Genomic DNA, 23312 nt, shown 5'->3' with positions numbered 1-23312 from the left:
TATCTATAAAATGGACACAACAGTGAATACATGCTGCACAGATCAGATATTAAAGGTCAAAAGGTAACTATATATAGCCTTGGCCAGGTGGCTCAGCTGGTTGGAGCATCATCCTGTACACCAAAATGTCACAGGTTTGATTCTGGTCAGGACACACACTTAAGTTGTCGGTTTAATCCCCTGTCAGGGTGCATATGGGAAGCAGCCAATTAATGTTTCTCTCGCATCAATGTTTCTCTGTCTCTCTCCCTTCCCCTCTCTCTAAGATTAATAAACATATCCTCAGGTGAGGATTTTAAAAAGATAACTATACATATATAATACTCATTAAATCAGCTTCAGTTGTTGTTTGCTTGTAGTATTTGTATTAAAAATTGATTAAGTGTATTCTAAAATTGTTAAGTTCTAACAGTAAGTTTCCTTTTCTACAGGTTTCCTTCACATCTATCTCTTTTATCACCTGAAATTGTATAATTCACTTGGGCTAACAGGTACATTTCCCCCATCCCAAGTGAGAAGGGAACTACAGATAGCAATTGTTAGTCATCGCACCGGAATAGTAATTAATATGTTAGGTTATTCTCCCTTGAGTGCCTCCTGATTGCTGAGTAATGAGAGAAATACTATCCAGTATTTCAGACGGAGTATTATTTTAGCAGCCAGGTCAGTATTGGGTAGAGTGCTGCAAAGAATAACATGAAAGTACTTTAAAATGCCACAGATTGTGGAGAAGAGTAAGGTGAAAGGAAGTAGCAGTATTAGTCACTGGAAACCTCTGTATTTAAAGGTGTTTAATGATCTCGAATACCTGTTTTGCTTTCTCACCCCTGTTGACCTCAGCCACCCATCCCTTATACAGCAAAGGCCTGGCTTGTCCACTCTGGACATCATTTATCCTGGGCACAGCCTCACAGGCTCCAACTGGGGAAGCTGGGCATGCTCTGGGCTCTGCTTTTAGCTGAAACTTGACAACCAGATCTTGGAGAAACTCATCAGGTTTCTATATTTTTATGTTGCCCTAAAATAATTAATACCTAAGTATGTATGACTCTTCCATATTTTGGAAGCCTGTTTTATTTCAGTCCTACTCCTATTGAGTATAATGAAATGCCATTACTATTTTTAAATTTCCTTATTTTAAGTTCCCTTATAGTAACTTCAGGGTAACAATTGAATTTATATGTTCTTCGAATGTGGTTAGGAATGTAACTTAAAATAAAAGCATGTTAGAAATTTTCTAATTTTAAGTTTACTCTTCACATGTTATATTTCTCATTCATAATCCCTCTATAAACAGTTATTTTTATCATTCCCATTTGGCATTTTAGGAAACTGAGACTCAGAAAAATGAAATTTTCTGTTTATTCAAATAATTATTTTGCAGTGGTACTAAGGTTTCTTTAATCTCTTTAATAAATACGCATTCAGTGCCTGCTCTCTTCCTGTCCATTATTTTAGAGAAAATGAGGCAACAGAAAGGAGTTGCTCTGATGTGGCTCATTCGGTAGTGAAGGAAGATGGACAAACATATACAGTATATGGAGAACACTGAAGGTTGTAATGTTATGAGAACAACTAAAATCCATGCAGTGTACTGGATAGAGTCTTAGGAATTAGTTTTAATTAGATAAGGAAAACAACCCACGCACTTGCAGTTAGCTCTTGTGTGGAAGAAGAAAGATGGAGCATATTTGATTGGATAAGCAGGAGGCGCCCAGGCATGGCTTTGCTGCCAGAGGTTGGGCATCGTTGCAGATTTGTCTGTCTGGGGGCCTGTGCAGGGTGAGCACCAAAAGCTGGGCAAGTAGGCTTAGCATGAAAGGCCAAGCAATCAGCTTATCATTATGAAAGATTTGAAAAAAGGAACCAGAGTAGATCCTAAGAGTTCTGATCCCAAGAATTTGTTTTTTGTTTTTTGTTTTTTATTGTAGCTGTATGAGATGATGGATGTTAACTAAACTGATGTGGAAATCATTTTATAATATAGGTAAACCAAAACACCGTGCTGTACACGTTAAATCCATAGAGTGATGTATGTCAATTATTTCTCAATAACCTGCGGGTGGTGAAAGATAAGAAGGACACTGTAGTATTAGGCAGAGCTCTCAAGACGGAAGCGTATTCTTATGGACAAAGCTAAAGTAGCAAGAGTCAGGTGAAAACTGCTACTTGAAGGTAGGTGTCTAACTGTTTTAAAATCAAGTCACTTTGTCGGTATGAGTCTCAAAATGTGCCAAGTAGGAAGTGTTAAAAGTAACTGCATGTAGTGAGATTAGGCGGCAGAAACATGGCATGTGAATGTGATATGAAAATTACAAGGGTTTCTTCTAGGCACTCTGACTACCAGGCCAATGATTAAAAGTCTGTTTTGAGACATCAACAAATAATGAAACTCAGAGTGAATACCTACTTCGTGCCAGAGTCAGGACTTCCTCAGGGATTGATCAAGTGTGAGCAATCAGTAGACATCCATGACTTTTACTAAAAAGGATTGGTAATAAAAAGCTGGAAAGGATGTGTTGAATACTAGAGTAGGTTATTAAATCAAATAAAGAAAAACCTTGAGTGTAATGGATGTAACTCATCTAGAATGATATCCATATATGTCAAAAAATTAAAATTTTCCAAACTACTGTGTCATAGGCAAAAAGATAGAAAAAATACCAATGAGATCTACTTTATCAAATAAAATTAATATTTTAAGGATGAGGAAAGGCAAGCAAAGAAGAAAGGTTTTTTCCCATATTGTATTTAAACACATAAATTGAGAAATAGAAAGCAGTAAGATTTCAAGATTTTTATATTTAATTTTCATCAATTTGCTTTTAATCTGCCTAGGAATGATTTGTTTTCCTTTAATTTGTCTTAGCATTTTTTGAACATTTCAGATCTTCAAGTTAACATTTTAGAGGTCAACTTTTCAGCCATTATTTCTTCATAGATGTTTCTAACTCATTTTTTTGTCTCATGTTTTTTTGTGGTTGAAGTTATGCATAATTTTTCCAGAAACTAATGGAGGGTCTGTTCATTTTTCTTCTAAATTTTTATCTCTTCAGATTCAGTAATTTTTAATAATCTATCATCAACCCCACATGTTCCTTCTTCTACCTTCTATCTGACATTGATCTCATCCAGAAATATTTGTGTTACTCTAATCTTAAGTTCTTGAATTACCACATATTTATAGATTTTCCATTGATTGACTTAGATTTCCCATCCATTTAGGCCATGTTTTCTTTCACTTTGTAAACATATTTATGATGTGTGCATTGGAGTCTTAGTCTCCTGTATCCAACATCACTGGACTATTGATTATTATCTTGCCTCATAATGAGTTACCCTTGCCTTTTTATGCAGATATTCTAATGCACTTTGTTGTAAATTTGACAGTGTAGCTAATATAGCATAGTGGTCCTTGATTGTCTTATTCTGTAAATTCTTGGTGCTGTGAACAGTTAACATACCTGGGTTCAAGATTCAAGCAGTCTTTCTCTTGATATGCAGCTGCTGATACTGATATTCTTATGCCCTCCAGATGGTGTTTTTTAATTCTGGCTGCCTATGGTTCTTCTCTGTTCCAAGGGTTTGACCAGAGATGGACTCACCCTTTCTGTGGCTTCCTTGCTTCTTGGGATTTCACAAAATTATGTCTGCTCTGCCACCTATGGGCTCTGTGCTCTCATGTCAATTGTTCAGCTCCCTGAGTCAAGCATCACTGGGAAAACACTCACATAAGAAGATCATCCAACTCGTAGATTTGGCCTCACATAGCTCTAGCTATCAGGAGTAGGTTTATCTCTGGTCTTTACTTACATTTTTGCCATGTGCCTGGGGTCTCCCTGCACATGCATTTTGTTGTTTTATTTTGTTAAATTCTTACCTGCCAGGAAAGAATTTATTTTGGTAATCTATGCTCAAATTTGGGTCTCACCTCTGGGATAATTGTGCTGCCTGTATTTCTCCTCCTTCACATTTTTGGTTGTCATCTGGCTCTGAACTTGTGATCTCAAGTACCTCCACCTAAAGGGTCACTGCTGTTCACTCCTATTGCCACAAAGGTTGGGTCAGACCATTGGGACTGCAAGTGGCAAACTCACAATCCTTACACTTTGTGGTTGCAGTTTTTTGAGACTGAACTCTCCTCTGAATTCGGCTGACAATTGGATCCATTCCTATTTTTTAAATAATTGTTTAAAAAATAACCTTACCTAGTTTTTATACTTGCTATCTGCTGGGAGTTTGTGCAGAAGTGCACTACCTTTCTCCTCCTTTACAAGAAGAAATCTCAATCATACATTTTATGTCTGTTTTTGCTATTAGTTACTCAATAGCATATACTAAAATGTTAGTTTCTCCTTTTAATGCTGCCAGATTTTGCTTTATTTATTCATAGGGTATATGTTAGGTGTTTTCAGTCTCTAAAAGTTATATCATCTCTGTGAAATTGTATTCTTTTCATCACTGTAAAGTGATTGCCTTCATTCCTAACCTGTGTTTTGTCTTAATATCTTTTTCTGAAAATAATATTAATATGGGTCAATGGCATTATTTTTGTGAGTGTATTTATAGCACCACCTTTTTATATCATTTTAATTTGCCTTTTTGTGCCATGCTGTTTCAGATAAGTTACTTGTACACTATATACAACTGTATTTTAAAATCCATTTAAATAATTTTATTTTATGAGTTAAACTTATTTATTTTGTTGTGGTTAAGTGAAACATTTTTGTATATTTCAATCATCTCTTTTTGCGCTTCCTTTTGCCATATTTAATCTTCACCTTTTAAAAATTGATTGAGTTTTATTTATATCTCTTTAATCACTTAATAATTTTTAATGACATGTCAATTTTTAATGTGTATATTTGACATAAAATCTAAAGTAAATCATTACCATCCCTCTAAAAATTACTCATCTTTATGTTGTTCTTATATATAAATTAGACTATATTCTGATTTAAACCCTCCAAAATAAGCATTATTTTTATCTAATGCATTTTAAACTTATGTTCATATTTAAAAATTAATTCTTCAATTTTACTTCTTGTGTCCAAGTCCTTCTTTCATATGGAGGCCAGAAAACTATGTAAATAGCATTAATTTGCTAAATGAAGATGCTTTTCCTGTAAAATTTTATACACAACTGAAAGGCTCTTTTTCAAAATGCTGAGATGTTATTCAAGAAGAAGGAAGTTGAGCTACTAATAAATAATCCACTTTAATTTTATTAACCACAGTTTTTTTGTCACATTTTTTAATGGTATTCCCTTCAATTTGCATTATTTCTATTTTTATTATTTAATTATTGTATAATTCTTATCCATATTTAAATTTTTTTCTACATTTCTTGGGGTAGAATATTGTTTTATTGTTTTTTTAAATATTTTTGGACTATTTTCTCTCTGTGCCTCTCTCTCTCTCTCTCTCTCTCTCTCTCTCTCTCTCTCTCTTTTTAGGGAATCCTGGTAATCCTGAAACAGCAGGTGCTACTTTTATGTTATTAATTTCTTAGTTTATCTGATCTATTTATCTATTCCAGGAAGGCTTTAAAAAAACAGATTTTATACATTGATCTTTTAGGCTACTGTCCAGTTGACCTACCCATTGATCTGTGTCTGTTTTGAGAACTGGTAATATTATATAAATAGTGCTGAGTGAGGCAAAGAGAAAAATGACCTTACAGAGAATCCATAAGCAAGACTTCCCAGGAGAAATTTTGTCTGCAGAAATAAGCATTCAATTTTTCACCAAGATACCTATCACCACTCAGCTAAAAGATTCATGTCCATCCAAAACAACACCTAATATTAATCAGTTTTGCCAGTTTTATTTGTGAAAATATTAAATTCATTTATACTATGGGCTATGGTTGGTTAATGATGTTCAAAGTATTGTGACTTTTACCTAAGGCACGTCTTTAATGACTTTGGTCTGTAATAATTGATTACTATTTATCAAATCAAATCTGTAAAGCACAGGTTATTATATTTCAAATAAAGATGCATTTTGAAAAGCAATATTTTAAGATATAACAAAGATAATAACATTTACCAAATACTTTAAAGACAAGCATCATGATTTAATTCTAAATAGAGCCCTTATGAAAGTACATAAGCTTCTGCTATCTGGTGTGACAGGAGAGTTGGGTGTTCCAGTTAATCTATAGCATGGTTCATGGAGCTGACACATATATCTTATAGAGATTGCCAACTTTTAAAGAATGGCTTTGCCATGAAATAAAACTCTCTCTGAAGCTATACTGAATGTGATTTAGCCTATATTTGGTGGTTTATTTATCAGTCCACTGAAATTTTTTGAGAAGAGAAATGACTCTCTATTTGACGTTCATGTGATTCTGACCCACTGTGTAGGCTTTTAAGTTATTGCTGCTAGAAACCACTAAAAAGAAGAAGGGAAATTTATTTGAACCCAATCAGAAATTGTAGAGGAGATGGTGAGATTTTAAAAGACAGGGATTGTGTCTTATTCATCTCTGCACCCCCAACACCCAAACCAGCGGTTCTCAAACTAAATGCTGTAGAAAATCACTTGAGAATAATTTTGTTTCAGTGAAGAGCCAGAGCCCCATTGCAAACCTATGAAGACCAAAATCCTGGGGAGTAGGATCTGGATTTTTAATCCAGCACCTGGATTATTGTTGTGGATGGTCCTTATCTTCCACTTTGAGAAAAATCTGAACTGTACTAGTGGCTTCTAAAGATTTAATGTATATATTGGTAACCTTGGGATTATATTAAAATACTGATTCTAATTTAATATGGCTAATGTTGAGCCTGAGATTTTGTATTTCAAAGGGACAGTCAGAGCTGCAGATGTATGGACAATACTGTGAATAGCAAGGGTTTAGAAACAATGCCTGATTCATAATAATGGGGAATAAACTGCTGTTAATTAGAAGAACATCTGTATCACTGTGCCTACACTAGTCCTAAGACATTTATTATGTCCTACACCGAAATATAAATCTCTTGTATATGTGAAATTCTTTTAATAATGCTTTCCTGCATGAAAGACATAATCCTCTATTTGCATTACCCCCAAAGCACCTGGTAGAATATCTGAGAAATAGAATAATTTTTGCTGAATGGATGTATAAACCAAAGAAGAAGTAAACTAATCAACCAATCAACTAACCAAAGAAGACATACTGAACAAATATGGGTTCTTTGGGACTATATTCTTAAATGGTAACTAACAAATACATATTGTGCATATCAGATAAGACAGGGACTTTTCAACTACCTCTGAGAACAGTGACCAGGACCATTAGAAACACTGGCTAACTCAATACCCAAAGCTTTTATGTTTTAAACTACCCACTCAGACACTATTTCTCACTGTAAAACTTTGTGATAATTTATAGATTTGCTGAATTTTTTAGTTGAAGGGATCAACTAAAGACTAACACATTTGTTTTTAAAAATTAGAGTCTCACAGAGGTTGCATTTCTCGCCCAAGTTTCAACAGCTAGAGGGTAAGACATATATTATTAACAATTCTGATGTGCTCAATTGATGTCTGATGTCTAAAGGTAGGACTGAAAATCTGTTAACCTAGATCTGTTGTGGCAGGTACCCAGATAAGCCTGTTTTACAGTGATTACCAGTCAAAATCAATAGGCCCATTACTCTGTCAACATTGACATAATGGTTTATGGGCAATAGTATCTATCAGGAGAAAATGTATAGGAAAATATTAATGATTTCAAAGCAGTGGAACCAAGAAATTCCAAGCACAGTGCTATGGGTTTTTCTGGACATTCTTTTATTTTTAGATGTGAAGGCTTTCTAGTTACTCTATAATTTTGACATATTTCCTATTCCTGATTGGTATTACATAATAACGTTTATTAGAGCACCATGAAACCTTCTTAAACTGAGATGGATAGAGAAGAGTGGAAAGAATATGATTTTCTAGCCATACAGGAATGGTAACTAAACCTTAGGTCTTTAAATGACAGCTGTGTGCAAATTCTAAAATACTAAATTTGGTAATTGTAATATTTATGTACAACCATATTTTAAAGAAAGGGGAAACTTTTAGGCTGAGTTTCCAGTTAAGGTGTAATTTTTATTAGCTTTCTACCCAATCTTGCCCTAATTATTTAACCACCTTTGCCCTTTAGTGCAGAAAAATTTCTATGATTTTGGTTTCCCATCACAAAATGATGTGTTTATCCTTTTCATCACTTTGTGGTCTCGTTCCTTTGTCTTATCGTCAGTCTACAGCATTTCTTTGTGTAAACTCAAACTCTCTACTTGCTTTTTAAAATTATTGTCCCTCTGATCTAAAGAATCAATCTCACCCTTCTCTGCACCTTCATCACTTTTCAGGAAGACAACCACTTCTGTTTCCTTTTCCAAACATGTCTTATTGCCCTTCTCCAGCTACAATAACACCATCAGACCCTTATTGATTTTCTTATCCAGATTTTACAAAGGAAAAGTTGCTGATCACTCTTCCTTCTGCTCATCACTCTTTCACTCTTCAGCCTGCCTCCATTAGACCAGCCTGGACTGAAAAGTGCCCTTCCTGAGGTCATTATTAATGACCTCTTATTCCAAGACCAATAGATTTTTTTTTTGCTCTGATCCTAGTTCATTTTTTTGCTGTATCTGACATTGTCTTGAAAATGTATTCAAAGTGATGAAAAGCATGAACCTATAGCCAAGATTAATCTACCCAGCAAAGCTATCACTTAAAATAGATGGATGGGCAGATAACGTGCTTCCCAGACAAGGTAAAGCTAAAGGAACTCATCATCACCAAGCCATTATTACATGAAATGTTAAAGGGACTTAGTTAAGAAAAAGAAGATCAAAACTATGCATATTAAAATGGCAACAAACTCACAACTATCACCAACTGAATCTAAAAAATAAAAAACAAAAACAAAAGACCTAAGCAAACAACCAAAACAGCAACAGAATCATAGGTCTGGGGATCATTTGGAGGGTTATCAGCTGGGTGGGGGTAGAGGGGGGAAGGGGGAAATGGTGCAGGGATTAAGAAGCAGTCTTGGTAGGAACAAAACAGACAAGGGGATATTAAGAATAGTATAGGAAAGGGTGAAGCCAAAGAACATTCACGCATGACCCATGGACATGAACTGGGGCAGGGGTAGATTTCTGGAGGAAAGGGGGGTACCAGGCAGAGGAGGAAAAAGGAAAAATATTAGGACAACTGTAACAGAATGATCAATAAAATATTCTTAAAAATGTATTCTTCCTTGGCTTCCAAGACTCCACATTAAAGAGTTGTTATTAAATATTTTCAGCATTTCTTCAGGCCACTTCAATTGGCTAGTTTTTCTCTCATCATCCATGAAATGCTGATATTGTATAAATTTCCATCATTGGTCCTCTGCTCCTCTCATTCTCTATACTGTGTCTGAAGAATAATGTGCATAGGCATATTTTTAACTTTCCCCCCTAAAGGTCAAGACACTAATCTCTAAAATTTCTACCTTCAACTTGTATATTTTTTCTAAAGTATTTTCAAAGTATTTTAAATTAACTTGCAAAGTTTTGAAGCATTATATTCACTTGCTTGCTGACCATCAACATTCTAATATACCATAGGCACCTCAAAGTCAGTATGCGTATGTGGAACACATTGTTCTCTCATCTCGAGCTATTTAATTTTTAACACCCTCCAGTTCAAGTTATAACAGCACCATTTTCAGATTTTCCCAAAGTAGGACCCTATATTCAATTGTAGAATTCTACCTTGTCTTTCATTCTATCCTCTAATTACTTAAGTTCTGTTAAGTTATTCTCCTAAGTGGTTATCTAATTCAGTGCTTCTTAGTCTTTATTAGGTATTATAGTTACCTTGGACCTTAGAACAATACTAATACCTGGTACTTAATTAAAACCAACCAGCGCAGAGCTTGGGTTGATGCACCTGGATAATGGTATATTTTAACCACCTCACTTTATGTATGTCTGAAGCAACGTTTCTTCCTCACCCATAGTCCTAGGGTAGGTTCTCACCCGCAGTTACTACAATAGTACACTCACTCTATACCTTGTCTACTCTCCCATCTGCCTCAACACTATCCTTCTCAGAGCTGCCAGTGAGACCCAGCTAAAAGATTTCTCAAAAATATCTATTTTCCATTTTATTCTATAAAAGTATTATACTTCTTTTACATAATTACTAAGATCCTCAAAGATCCAGACCCTGACTTTCTCTCCTGACTCATAGCTGTTACTTAAGATTTTCCACAGTATATCTTATTCATATACTTTTACTTATCTTGTTCCTTCTCTGTACTTTTCTTCCCAGTGAGCTAAAGCCTTCCTATTGGGAAAAACACTCACCAGCATGAAGTCTTTACATGACTCCCACTCGGCCACATGATAACGGGCTTTAAGTCAGAAACACTTTCTTATCAAGAGAAGAAGAGCTCATACAGCCTGTGCTGTGCTTACACCTTGTATGGGAGAATCTTTCCCTGTTAGAAACTTAATGAATACGTAATCCTTTGTTTTAAGCCTATATATCAATGGCCCCCAGGCTTGTCCCCAGCCTTCAGTATTTCAGATGCCAAGGGGGAGAGTCGGGAACCTTCTGCTGCACCAGGAGACAGGTGCGTGTAGGCACAGAGCCCTGCACTGCCTGCCTACGGATTCCTGCTGGCCACAGGCACCAGTGCCCACTATTGAAGCTGGTCTCGCTCTATTTCTTCTCTAGGCAAGTAAAGTGTTGTTTCCTCCAGCGCTTCACTGCACTGTTTTCTTCAGTCACTCCAATATCAAGTTGTCATGGGCAGAAGTGTGTGGACTTTGACTCCTGCTTGTCAGCCTATTGATGAGGCCTGCTGTTTTTCATGTAATTTGAGTCTTTCTCTGGAATTGGTAACTGGTGTGCAGTGTTATTTTTCTGAGATGGATAACTGGTACATTGTTCTCAACACCCCCGCTGGCATCATAGGGCTTGCTAAATGTTACCAGTGAATGAAGTTCCGATCAGCCCATCTCTGCTGAGAAGCCCTCCCTAGGTCGCCTGCCTTCTATACTAGGTTAGATCCCCTGCACTGTGCTCACTTCCATAGTTGAATGTGGCTCATTATATTGTTGTAATCATTTATATAAGTACCTGTATCTCCTAACAGAACTACTTGAAACTGGGAATTGAAGACTCATTTCTTCAGCATCTACTATAGTTCTGTAGTCTCTAGTACTTGTTAAATGCCCGAATAAATGAATTCATCAAGTAATCTATGCATCGGTTTGCCCCTTGCTTCTATCAGAATATTATATCTGCACTTGACTTGGTGCCTTGGCTGTCAGTGAATAAGTAAATGATGTCCTGTGTGCCTCTTTCCTGATGACCTTCCTCAGGCTCTTCATATACACCAAGGTCATTATTGTCAGCCTTATCCTGTGTGATGTCTTTCTCTTAGAACACATATTTATAGTAAAACCATCTTTATTATCTTGAATTATATCGATAGACAATATAATTTACACATATTATTTCAAATATAATCTTAATATCTTAATTAAAATTATAAAAGACAAATAAAAGGAAAGTAATATTTCATTAAATGTACTATATTTCAATAGATAAAACCTTGAGGACCGCTATGCTAGAAGTCACAATGAAGTAGAGGTACAAGTGTATCTATTATTGGTGAGTCTATACTCACCAATAATGTGGCATCTAGAAATGCAGACTGATAGTGCTGTGTTATATTTGTAAAACAAAACAACCAATGTCATTATCACCACCAGTGGCAGGTAGTATTTCTGAAGTATGAGGACAAATTTTGTTAAAGGGTTGAAATTGACAATTTGCCTTACGCTCTCATTGCTTTACTGCAAAGGTCATTGTATAGTAAAACCATGGAGAAACAATTTGTGCTTATATAAAATAGAATTATATTGTAGACTCATGCAAGCTTTCTCTGCCTGTTTAGGAAGGCATTTGAAAGTCATAAAAGGAATTGGACAGTTCTTTGTTCTGTTTGACAGTCTTCATACAATGACATTTAGCACCCCTATCCCACGCATTAAATGATCTTAGCAAGCCACAATCACTGGGAAACAAAATTTACAAAATGTTCCCCCACGTGCAGATTTTTCCCTTGGCAATATCAATTCTGTCTACATTCTTACATGCCCCTCCCCAACCCATCCTGACCTCCTGCCCTTGCTTTACTCCGTTTCCCCATCTCAAATAGTATTTTCCCTCCATGTTCATTCTGTCTACCATTGAAAAACTAAGCCATGCTAAGTAATGGCTGATTCATACTGGTCTGGTCTGGAAATTTCAAACTCAGCAGAAAGCACGTGAGGTGAGCAGCTCCGCATAAAGGGGCAAAGGGAAATGCACGGGACTTCTTTCTGCCCTGCACTTTATAATAAATAGCTAAGATGAAGGAAGGTCTGAGCACAACGAAGTCTATTTACAGCTTTAAGATGTACAGGCTCAGAAATGGGTTTGAGCGTTTCCCCCCTCATCCTGACTAAAAGAGTTTCGATGGCAAATTTTTGTAAATAAAAACATCTGTAGAATAAACAATAAAAATAATAATCCCATAGTAATCATGTAACATCAAGTAAAGACACACTAAATGCCTGCTATAGGTTTTACTCCAAAGCTTGATTTATTCTGAGAGCACTTAAGAGTCTATGTAAGTATAAATGAAGAGTTTTGCAGATCTGTTGAATTTGTTTTAACCTTTATATCTGTAGAGTTCTCTGGAGGGCTTAGCTGTAATTAATAATACTCTCTTGCCATGACCCATTTTCAGCTGAAAGCTAGTCTTTCCTAGGCTTACTTAAAAAAATAGAGGCACAAAAGCTTTCCAAATCTTTGCTAAAACCTTACATATTTTTCATCAGTGAGGTTTAAGATTCTCCCAATTCCAAAAAAAATCCAAGTTCTAATTTCTCTCATGTGATAATTTAATCCCCTCTTGTAATCAAGTCCATTTTAAGCTCTTTCATAGTATTAAACAAGTTCTCTCAGAATTTTTCTTTGTTTCTATGCTATTTTTTTCTGAGACCATGCTAAAACACTCTTAAATTCTAGCAGAGATTTTTAGTATTTCACAAAACATTTACTCAATTTTGATCCTTCTTAGTAAACTGTGTATCTGTGAAGAAAGAGTTCAAAGGGCAAAAATAAATGGCAGAAAGTATAATAAACTGAACACTGGATGACAAAAAAAAGTAGAGGGCTCAAATACTTTTATTGCTTTTCTTGTGGTAAATAAGATAAAAAAATATTAATCATGGTTCCTCCCACCTACACTCTGTGATCGCCAACAAGATGTGGATTGATTCAAAGATTTAAATGCAAACCCTTATTTTTGGTAGTGCTTCAAGAACAGCTGTTTAAACTATTACACAATTTTTGATGCTTTGATCAATACTAGTTTAAGCAAAGATAAAACTAGCTGCACAGAATGTCGATTTGGTACACAAAGGGGTCAATCCAGAGGCTTCTAAACAATTTTTTTTCTACAACCAAAATGTTTCAGTCCGCCACTTCAAAAGAGATCAATGTAAGAACACATGCCATATGTTTTGTTGAAGTCTCAGCCAGAAGAAAATATACCTATTATGGGATTTAAACCAAGATGAAATACAACAATCACAAAAACTGGCAAGTATTAGGCACTTGGAAGAGCTATCGATCGCATGCCTCCTGTGAACAGGTGCCTGACCAAGGCAATCTGGACGTGCAAATGGACAGAATGACACAGAAACTGGTTTTGTGGGGGGCAGGGGCGGGGTGGGAGGAGGTGCATAAGAGAGTATAATAGGAAAATGCTGCCCCATGGGGGCATTTGGGAAATACAGACTTAAACAGCTCAAAGTGATAATGAACGTGCTAAGGGCACAATAAGTGAGAATACTAGATTTCTACTATGTATATATTTCTATTGGATAGTATAGGATGCTCACTTTCTAGGAGCTCATGGTCTAGTCTGGGAGTAATCACAGTATAAGAAATGAAGACAAGATTTCTCAAAACTCTGTTACGCCCTTCATAAATTAAAAAATATAGGGAGTACAAGCTGTGAGCCATTGGTCAACTATCCCCCAGTTCTCCAAGAGCTTACACAACTTACAAAATAGTTGCTTAAAGCTGATGTTCAGTCTCATCAATGCTTTACCTTCTAACCCTTCCTTGACTTTTATAATCCCAACAAAGTCTAACCTATTAATTTAATTAATGAGGGTAGTTAAGATAATGAAATCACATGATTTCTGCGTGCTCTTTTTCTACTAGGATATACATTTAATAGGCAACTATATGGACAAAAAATATATTATTCTAAACAATATATCAAGTTTAATAAAATTCATTTGTACAGTGTTCTGTGAAGAAAGAAAGAAAGAGAATTAAGAAGCTGTAGGTCTCCAAGAAATTCTTTGGGAAAATCTTGTTTTCATTGTAAAAGTAACATATTAATTTTCTGGTAACAGGTGAGGAACCTACAAAGCAGATCACTGAACCATTTTGTCTGTCCATACACTCATGTTGTGAACACACTTTGTTTTATCTGGACACTTCATTTTATTTCTTTTATAATGCCTTATCAGTATCTCTTTTCTGCCTAAAGCTGGGTTAAAATATTTTTTTCTTTTTTTGGTAGATATGCCAAAGAATTTACTAGTCATGTGAGGGTTATGCATCCTATATCTAATCTTTTTGTGGTTATATTTACAGATTTTTAAAAATGTGTTGTACAAACACATTTTTTATCAGTGTAAAAAATTAAAGAATAAAACATATTAACAATATGTAATTGTTATCGATAATGATTTCCCAAATAACAAAATGTCTTCAAATATTTTTACTTGCTCATTTTTTCTTCTAAAATCTTATTTTGATAAAGCTTCCTTTAATTTTTTTTTTAAATTATTGTACAGTTGCCTACTTGTTCCTACAAACCCTTTGTTAACAAGTACAATAATGTCATAGCTATCATAATTGTAATTATTTATACTTACCTATAAATACACTCTATACTCTTATCTACATGTTAATTTTTCCAGAATTTTATAATTAGTTTTCACTAGAGAATATCTTCAATAAATTGTTCAGAGTTAAAAGGGTTTTAATATCAAAACACATCTTTACTTTTTTTTTTTAAATGGTAGTTCTAAAATGGAGAGTAGAGTAGAAGTTCCTTTCCAGGTGGAGTAGGGTTTTTCAACATATTCTGTCATTTTCAGTACTCTTTGTGCTTTATTACAGATATAAATTACCTCCAAACACTACCATGTTATCCACCCACAATTGCCAATTTAGAAATCAATCTCCATGATTTCCTAACGTTCAAAAAACAAACAAACAAACAAATCAAACAACAAGAAAAACCACCGCATGTCTGTGTTTAGTCTGGAAGCAAACACTGGAAGTTGTTGCTCGGAGCTGTAGAGCCAGTGAGCTGGGCTTTAGTGCCTTCACATACTGTATTTTGTAGAATATCATTAGAGGTGAAGGATGTCATTATTTCATGAACAATTGCAAAGAAAAACTGCTGCCAATTAATATATGGCATTGCATGATTGTAAGATACTTTAAACTTATTAAATAAAAGTTTAACATATAAAAATATTTAAAGCCAAGAATTGATGAAATATGATGATGATTATCTGGTTGATTGCTCACAGTCCTCTATTCTCTATCTTCAGCTTTTGTTCTAAGATATTTTTGAGAATCTATTCTGTGAATTTCTGAAGAAAAGCACTATTCCTCTTACAGGCATTCACCTCCATCTCTTTCCTTAATCCTATTGGATTTCACTGTCAAAATTATTCCATTTGTTTTTTAACTTCTCCCAAATTCTTATTTGATGTAATGTGGCAACTCTTCTAGTCTACCAAAGAGTCTGTAGGGTTTTTCTATGTATTCTGCCATTTCTATTGGCATGTTTTTATTGACCCACTTTGAACAATAACCAGGCTGTTTCAATATATTGTCTCTGAATATCTTAATTTCAATTGTATATACTCTGCTCCCCTTCTCATCCACATATTTTCTTTCTACATTAGGCAATGGGCCAACAATGATTTTCATCTCAGGGAGATGAAGTTTTATTCCTCTAGGCAAAATTTGATTTTAAAATAAAGGCAGTCAAATTTCTCAGTAAGGAGCTTGGGTTTTTATAACTGAGACTAAAACACAGACATCGATTAATTCAAAACTTACATAATATCAACAGCTAAGCAAGAAAGTAACTCAAGACTTTCCACCTGGACATGTTATAACAACTGGTCATCTTCCTCTGTTCAATCCAGAATACAAATGATATGGACTAAAATAAGTTTTAAATATGCTTTTTCAAATTCCATGTTTTGGAACTATTAGTTCACAACCCTTGGAGACATGATACTCACTAACCATTCCCAACACCACAAATGTGATGTCTAAATCTTATTTCAGGGGCTCATAAACATCACACTACTCCTAGAGTAGGAGTGGGGATGCAGGCCGTATCCCCAAAGACCTCCTCTACGGCGAGCTAGCAGAAGGCAAGAGGATGACAGGGCGCCCAAAACTGCGGTTCAAAGACATCTGCAAAGAGGACATGACACAATGCTCCATCAATCTCAACACATGGGAAGTTCAAGCAGACGACCGCCTAGCCTGGAGGCTCGCGGTCAGGCAAGGTACGTCACGTGCAGAGGCTGCGCGCAACGAGGAGGCGGTCCAGAAAAGATCGAGGCGGAAGCAGCGTCAACAGCAGCAACAACAGCCATCTGCCTTCACCTGTACCAAGTGCGGCAGGGATTGTCACTCCCGAATCGGACTGCACAGCCATTCTCGGCGGTGCAGATAGACTCTCAAGAAGCTACGCCATCGTCTCTCGAGACGGACGGCTGCCGACGACGATGCCAGAGTCTCAAACAGGCAGATATCCACATTCATTCTCTCTCAGACCCTTTGTTGTTTCCTTTTTAACATTTGTTATGCTGTGTTTATTCTTTCACTTCTGTGTTTATGTTTTTCTCTATCAGGCTTTCGACAAAAGTATCTGTTTGTCTTTGTTTTCACTGTTTTCCCCAGAACCTAGGACACAGGTATTTTGTTCAATGATTGGATGAATGAACAGATGTCAATGCAAAAGGATCGGATCTTTCCATGCAAAGACGTAAACACTAGAAGACATCCCTAAACAGCAAATCCCCCGATTTTAATTCTCAAATTCCGTGTTATGGCTTACCCAGATAATGCTGTGGGGAAAGGGAAAAATCCTTCCTTCCTCCGGTTCCTTTTGGCTGGCTGAGGAATCAAATCAATGAGACAGATTGACGAGAGAAAATCAAATTTAACTCCCCAGGCACGGGAAGCCCAACTACATCACAGAGTTCCCGCGCACACGAGGGATCCAGAGACAGAAAGGGAAAATGCCGTATATACGTCATTGTGAGCTTAGGATGAGACGGGCACCTTGAGGCTTGAGTGTCACTGCCAGACGATTAGAGCAGTTGTTCCGTAAGCAGTAGTTTGCCCTGCCATACAGACAGGTCAAAGGAGGTTATGTCTGATAATCTCTTACTGTGGGCAAGGCCTCTAATTCAAGTTCTTCTAGAGGTAGTTGGGGGAGGAGAGGCAGGAGTTTCTCTATCCTGCAGGGTCTCAGTTCACTTCAGCTCAAAATAACCTTCATACCACAAAGGCACACCTTGGGGTGACTCATTCTGGATCCCTATAATGTGAACTATTAACAATAATACAAAAAGGTTAAGAAAATGACCTATAAGAATGACTCATTTTGTTAAGAATCCCACATGTAAAAATCCACAAAATAAAATTGTGTATATAAATACATCTATTTACCGAGATCTCATTAATAATACCAAACAATAACCAAGTAAGCAGCAACACAAAGATGTGCTTTCAAAACAGGGTTGGGAAAGAGTTCATAGCAACTGTTCAGCAGGCCACAGGATGACGACAATGATGGTAATCATGGTTAGCTGTATGCCAGGCACTATTCTAAATGCTTTATGTAAATCTATTCACTTAACCCTAACAACAAAAATACTGACTACATTGTCAAGGAGGAAATGGAGACAGCAAGAGGCTAAGTAATTAGCCCAACAGTTGCGCAGCAGTAGAGCTGGAATTTGAACCAAGGCAATTTTGCTTCATAGCCTTCTTGACTCTTATCACTACCTACCCAGTCCTTTCAGAAAAATGTGTAAAGACCCCGGTTATTGTTACTAATGAACCTCAAGAACAAGAGAAAACATCACAAAGCATTACTAAAAAATATATGTACTTTTGGAAGACTCCTGACAAACTCCACAGCAATTAGTTACATCAGCTGGGATAGGATTACTCAATCGGTTGCTCTTGCTTAATTTAAAAATGCCTTAAGCTTTAAGAACATCTTTTATCTGATACAGAAAATTATCACCTATTCAAATTTCCAAAACCTTGAAGAGCATATTTTAAAATGAGCTTTTCATAATAAGGGTTTACACAATACATAATATCAGTTCACTCTATACAAAGGTGCTTTCCAGACAATTAAGTTTCTTGAAGCAATGAACTCCTTAAAAGTTTAGCCCCCGCCCCACCAAATATTTTCAAGTCTTTGTGAAAGCACAGTATTAACCAACACAACAACAAATTATCACTTCCATTCATCTAGTTTGCTTCTGAGGTTAGTCTGGATTCTCTAATCTGGAGTTTATTCCATACCAGAGAGAGAGAGAGAGAGAGAGAGAGAGAGAGCTGCAAAGAGGGTGTGGGCAAAGCAGCAGTGATAGTAAGTACCTGGCACTACAGGCTCTAAGAAAGGGGAGAGAGACTAAACAGGTTTTGTAAAATCAATGGAAGCAAAAAGAGTTCCCAAGAAGACAGAGAACTAACTCTTCTACATTGTCTATTTACCCAGAATGAAATAATTACAGAAGTGATTCCACAGATTAAGAGAAAATTAATATAACAATGATGAAATTACAAACAGCTTGGAGAAATTTTTTTAGCAGGAGCAAAGTAATTAATACAGCTTCCTCATGCTTAGTAGCAACAACCTTCACTCACTGAGACATGTTACAAAGATCCTGTCTTTTCCACTTGCCAGAAAGAAGACATCTCGATACCTGATAGTAACTACGCATCAACTCAGAATAACTGTTCTGAAGAATAGAACTAATTTTCTTTCTTTCTAACATTCCACTGCAAATCTTGCCAAGCACAGTATTTTTGTTTTCATAGAATTTACAACTCAATCAGCTAAAAGGGGGGTGGGGGGGGAGGAATGTATATACACATATAGATTTCTTTAAAATATGAGAAATATTTTTTAAATTTAATTTATTTTTAGGGGGGGGCGGAGGGAGGCAGAGAGGGGGAGAAACATAGTTCAGTGCCTCTGGCACACCCCAAACCAGGGACCTGGTCTGCAGCCCAGGCATGTGCTCTGACTGGGAATCGAACAGGCAACCTTTTGGTTTGCAGACTGGATGGAATTCAATCCACTGAGCCACACACCAGCCGGGGCAATACATAAGAGAAACCATTTTAAGGCAAACCAGTAAATATTACCAAACCGTATAAAGATGCCTGAAGACAAGTTAGCAGAACAGAAAGAACACTTGGGAATCTCATTTCCAGTTCAGGTACCGGCACTGCCTAAGCCGTATGACTTCAAGCAAGCCAATTACTGATTGTTTCTGGGCCTCAGTTTTCTCCTGTTAAATAAGAATCTAACTATATGTTCAGAGAGGTTGCTTCTACTTCTAAATACTGTGTTCAGTAGTTTTCAGTGAAATGATAAAGTGTCTTACTTAATATAAATAAGGCTATTTCTAACCTTTATTTAACTATATGTAAGCACCGAAAGCTTCAGCTTCCTCTGCACTTGTAAATTCTTATGTGACAATACATGACGACCAGAAAAGACCAGTCTTAAACTCTCAAATGCAAAGCTATACTCATTTTCCAGTCATCTACTTATCAATCAAGGTGACTAACTCAATGTTTTACAGTATCAAACTATTCCTGGCTAGCTTTTATTGCATTCAAAAGTAGGGCAAAGATCATCGCGGTAAAGTGTATAATAATATTTTCAGATAAAGAGCACACAATATAAAACATGAAATTCTGAAACGATGCAAAGCAACAGTATTCTGCACTTACATATGTCCATATTTCAGAGTAAAATGACAATATTTTCATTTATATCATGATTTCACATTTACTATCTCAATCACTGTGACAATCCTATGAAGTAAAGTGAGCTGTATTTTTATCAATACAATCCAGACCAGCTCAGAAAGTCAGGTAACCTGTCAGCCTTCACTTAATAAATGCTGAACCTGTACATCAATCTAGGTTTTCTGATTTAAAGTCTGATGATCTTTTGCAATCCTAAAAAGTGGTTAGAAAATTTGAATCATCGGTTCCTGAATAACTGAATTGAACAAAAATATAAGGTCAGGTTCGGCAATTATAGTCAATAAGCAAATTTACCAGATGTTAAAAATAATAATAACCTCTAATTTATATAATTCCACATCTCAAAACTCTTGTCACCTCGTCTCAGACAAGTGTGAAATTTTTTTCTAAATAAAAATATGTAAATTAAACAAACTGATTAAACTCACTGATTCATCTGGTTCTGGTGTTTCTGCTGTCCCGCTATTATAGTTTCCCAACTGAGCCATTTCTTCCAAAGGATCCTTATTGAGCCCCAGCTGGCTGATGATGTACCTGGGAATGTCAGTTTTAATACCCTGTCCTTCTTTTGCATGGCCCTCCGCTGCTTCTAATAGGTAGTAAAATTCTTCAGGATCAAATTCCAGGCACTCTAGTAACCGAGCAGGGCGGGCAATAACAATCAGGATCTTTCGGACTAGCTGTTTTATAAAAGCCAATTCGCCACTTTCTGAACGATCGTGGGCCTCCTGTAGCAACTTATCTAATTTGTGCTGTAATTCAAGGAAGTATCGTGAGGTGATAAGACCCTGGTGGGATTTATCCAAGCAATCTCGAGCCAGTTCAATAATCTGATGGTGAGTGAAACTCAGCACTCCGTCTGCGAGGGGAAGAACGTGGTCAGGAGAGTAGCTGGTGATAATTTCCTTCAGGCGTTCTTCCATCTGAGCTGTAGCCTTCGGGAACCTTTCTTTGTAGACGTGGTTCATCATAATTATTTCACGGTCACAGCAGGCGGGAGCACGTCCGGGGCTCAGACTTCGAGAACGGGGGCGCATGGGCGTGTTCCTGCATCTGTTCTCTGCGGCAATGCTCTCGGTAGTACAAAAATGTTTCGATAAGAAGTGTAATTCATCCGGTGTTGGTTGGTATGGTAACTGATGCAACTTCTCCTGGGAGGAACAGGATGAAGACACCGTGGAGCTGGGCGTGTTTGTCCCATAGCCAGAGGAGGGGAGGGAAGCCAGGGACCAGCGGCGTCCATCAGTCCTGCGTGCAAATGAAAAATGGGCTGAGGCACTGGGCACTGATTAAACTAGCTATAGGTTAACTGTTAAAAGGCATTTATTAAGGACTTCAGAAACTTGGTTCTTCTGGAATGAGTGCCACAGAAACTAACGTATCAAATAGGATATTAATAGCATATTAATCAGATAGGATATATCCTCAAAGAAAATGTTCCCATGTTTTAAAACAAATAAGACATAAAAGATTTCCAGTGTGGAGTCATTTCACACCTACATTTGTCTGGATACCAGCACCCGTCTTCCAAAGGTCAATAAAAACAATCTAGAACGCACAAAATGTTGCACAGTAAATAACAGTTTCTCTACCATCATTTCTGTTAATATACAACCAAAATCAGAACTAAGATACAATAGACAGCAGTCAGAACATTAAATTATCATTACAACACTAAAAAACACTTGTACAAGCTTCTCCAAAAGATCAGTGCACTCTGTCTGCAAAATTTCTGACAAGCCCCAAAGGAGAACTGAAGTACAGTAGATTAAAGTTAGGATTAAAGGATCTATGTTGCCCAAATGGGTATAAACAGTGCCAGAGCCTATACACCATTTGATTTCCCAATGAATTTGCAGGAAAACAAAAGATAATAGGGTAAACCCTACTAGAGGTCATAAGTTATCTTAGCAGTGTGACACAGGACCACAAATGGCTTCTTGGAATTTTAGAGATTAAGCCGACCTCCACTGTGATAATATACAGGGGTCAGAGGGGTAAGGGATTTGGAAAAGGTAGAGGACCCCACTTTTCATGAAAGTAGTGGGCGATGTGTGAAGGTCCTCTGCGAGCGATCCTCGCAGCGAAGGCCCCATTCCCTTTAACACCAACGCTTTAGAAGGAACCTACACATCTAAATTGTGTTCAGAAGCGGGTGTGTTCAGCGTCACGCGCTACTGCTTGGGTAAGCCAAGAACCCAAACTGACAGCTCCTGAGAAACAGCTAGGTCATCAGCAGGGGAGATCTCCATTTACCCTCAAGTCCTAGACGCCCGGGAGGGAAGAGGAGACAGGCACTCCACAGAAGCTCAGAACAGGTTCCATATGCGTGGCGCTCACAGCAAAAGGTCGGGAGTCTAGTGTACGTGTTCAGTAACCTGGTGGCCAACCATGGCGAGGTGTCCCAAATAACCTGGCTACCGCCAGACGGAGACGTCCAGAGTCAGCAGCACCCGAAAACACTGCTTGAAGTCGAAATCGTGGTGCCCCAGATCTGCACGGTCTAAGCAGGCGAGCTCAAGAAGAAGCCAAGCTCGGAGGACAGTGTCAGGTTTCTGCCCGCAATCCCCCGCGCTCGTTTACCTACCCGCTCTGACTCCGGCTTCTCCGGATCTCCGGATCCTGGCAGCGGCACCTGACCGCCTCTCACACCCGCCTCTGGGCTCCAGCCAGCCGGAACTCGTTACGTCACTTCCGGCCCGCGTTCCCCCGGGAGCCTGCCTCCTAAAGAGAAACGTTCCCGCCTCTTTTCGGCAACCTCCGCTGATGGTCGCCGGATTTCGCCTAGGGACCTGTGGGTGGGGCGAGAGGAAGAATGACTGATCTCTTAGTAAGTCCTTATCCGGAACTTGTCAAGGGACCACGGAAGCGGTAGCCAGCGCGTTGGAAGCGTGGTCGCTCCTCGAAAGTGAAGACCCTAAAGACGCGAGTGCGGTGGGGAGAGGTGCTGTAGGTAAGTAGGCCCAGTGCCCCTCACAGGGCGACGGAGAAGGGTGTCGTTCTCCATTCTCTCTGCACTTGGAATGTTTCTTCCCACCTCTTTCCGAAACCCCCCATTGCCACCCCTTCGTCTTTGTAAATTGCCTTCCGCGCACTGGTCGCTGGGGCCACTGCTTGTTCTGCCAGTC

The 23312-nt window shown here is 37.5% G+C and overlaps 1 protein-coding gene across 5 annotated transcripts in view; it reads right to left on the bottom strand.

Annotated features, from left to right (window-relative positions):
* The window catches only part of LOC149998737 (microtubule-associated serine/threonine-protein kinase 4-like), an 84909-nt gene extending 62004 nt beyond the window's left edge, over positions 1-22905 (bottom strand). Inside the window, exons 1-3 of one of the 5 annotated variants that reach the window (XM_090292206.1) lie at positions 22772-22905; positions 20613-21432; positions 17564-17713 (exon numbers count right to left, since the gene is read on the bottom strand). In XM_090292206.1, the coding sequence (XP_090148332.1) occupies positions 17702-17713; positions 20613-21221 (621 nt within the window). In that variant the 5' untranslated portion in view covers positions 21222-21432; positions 22772-22905 and the 3' untranslated portion in view covers positions 17564-17701. The other 4 variants (XM_090292207.1, XR_016514195.1, XR_016514196.1 and 1 more) reach the window with 4 other exon arrangements.
* Positions 22906-23312: the final 407 nt, after the last annotated feature.

The sequence above is a fragment of the Furipterus horrens genome, unplaced genomic scaffold, assembly GCF_987537825.1.
Source record: "Furipterus horrens unplaced genomic scaffold, mFurHor1.1.pri manual_scaffold_11, whole genome shotgun sequence".
In the NCBI taxonomy this organism is placed as follows: domain Eukaryota; kingdom Metazoa; phylum Chordata; class Mammalia; order Chiroptera; family Furipteridae; genus Furipterus; species Furipterus horrens.
The sequence above is the reverse complement of the archived record's forward strand: the minus strand, read 5'-3'. Positions and strand labels throughout refer to the sequence as shown.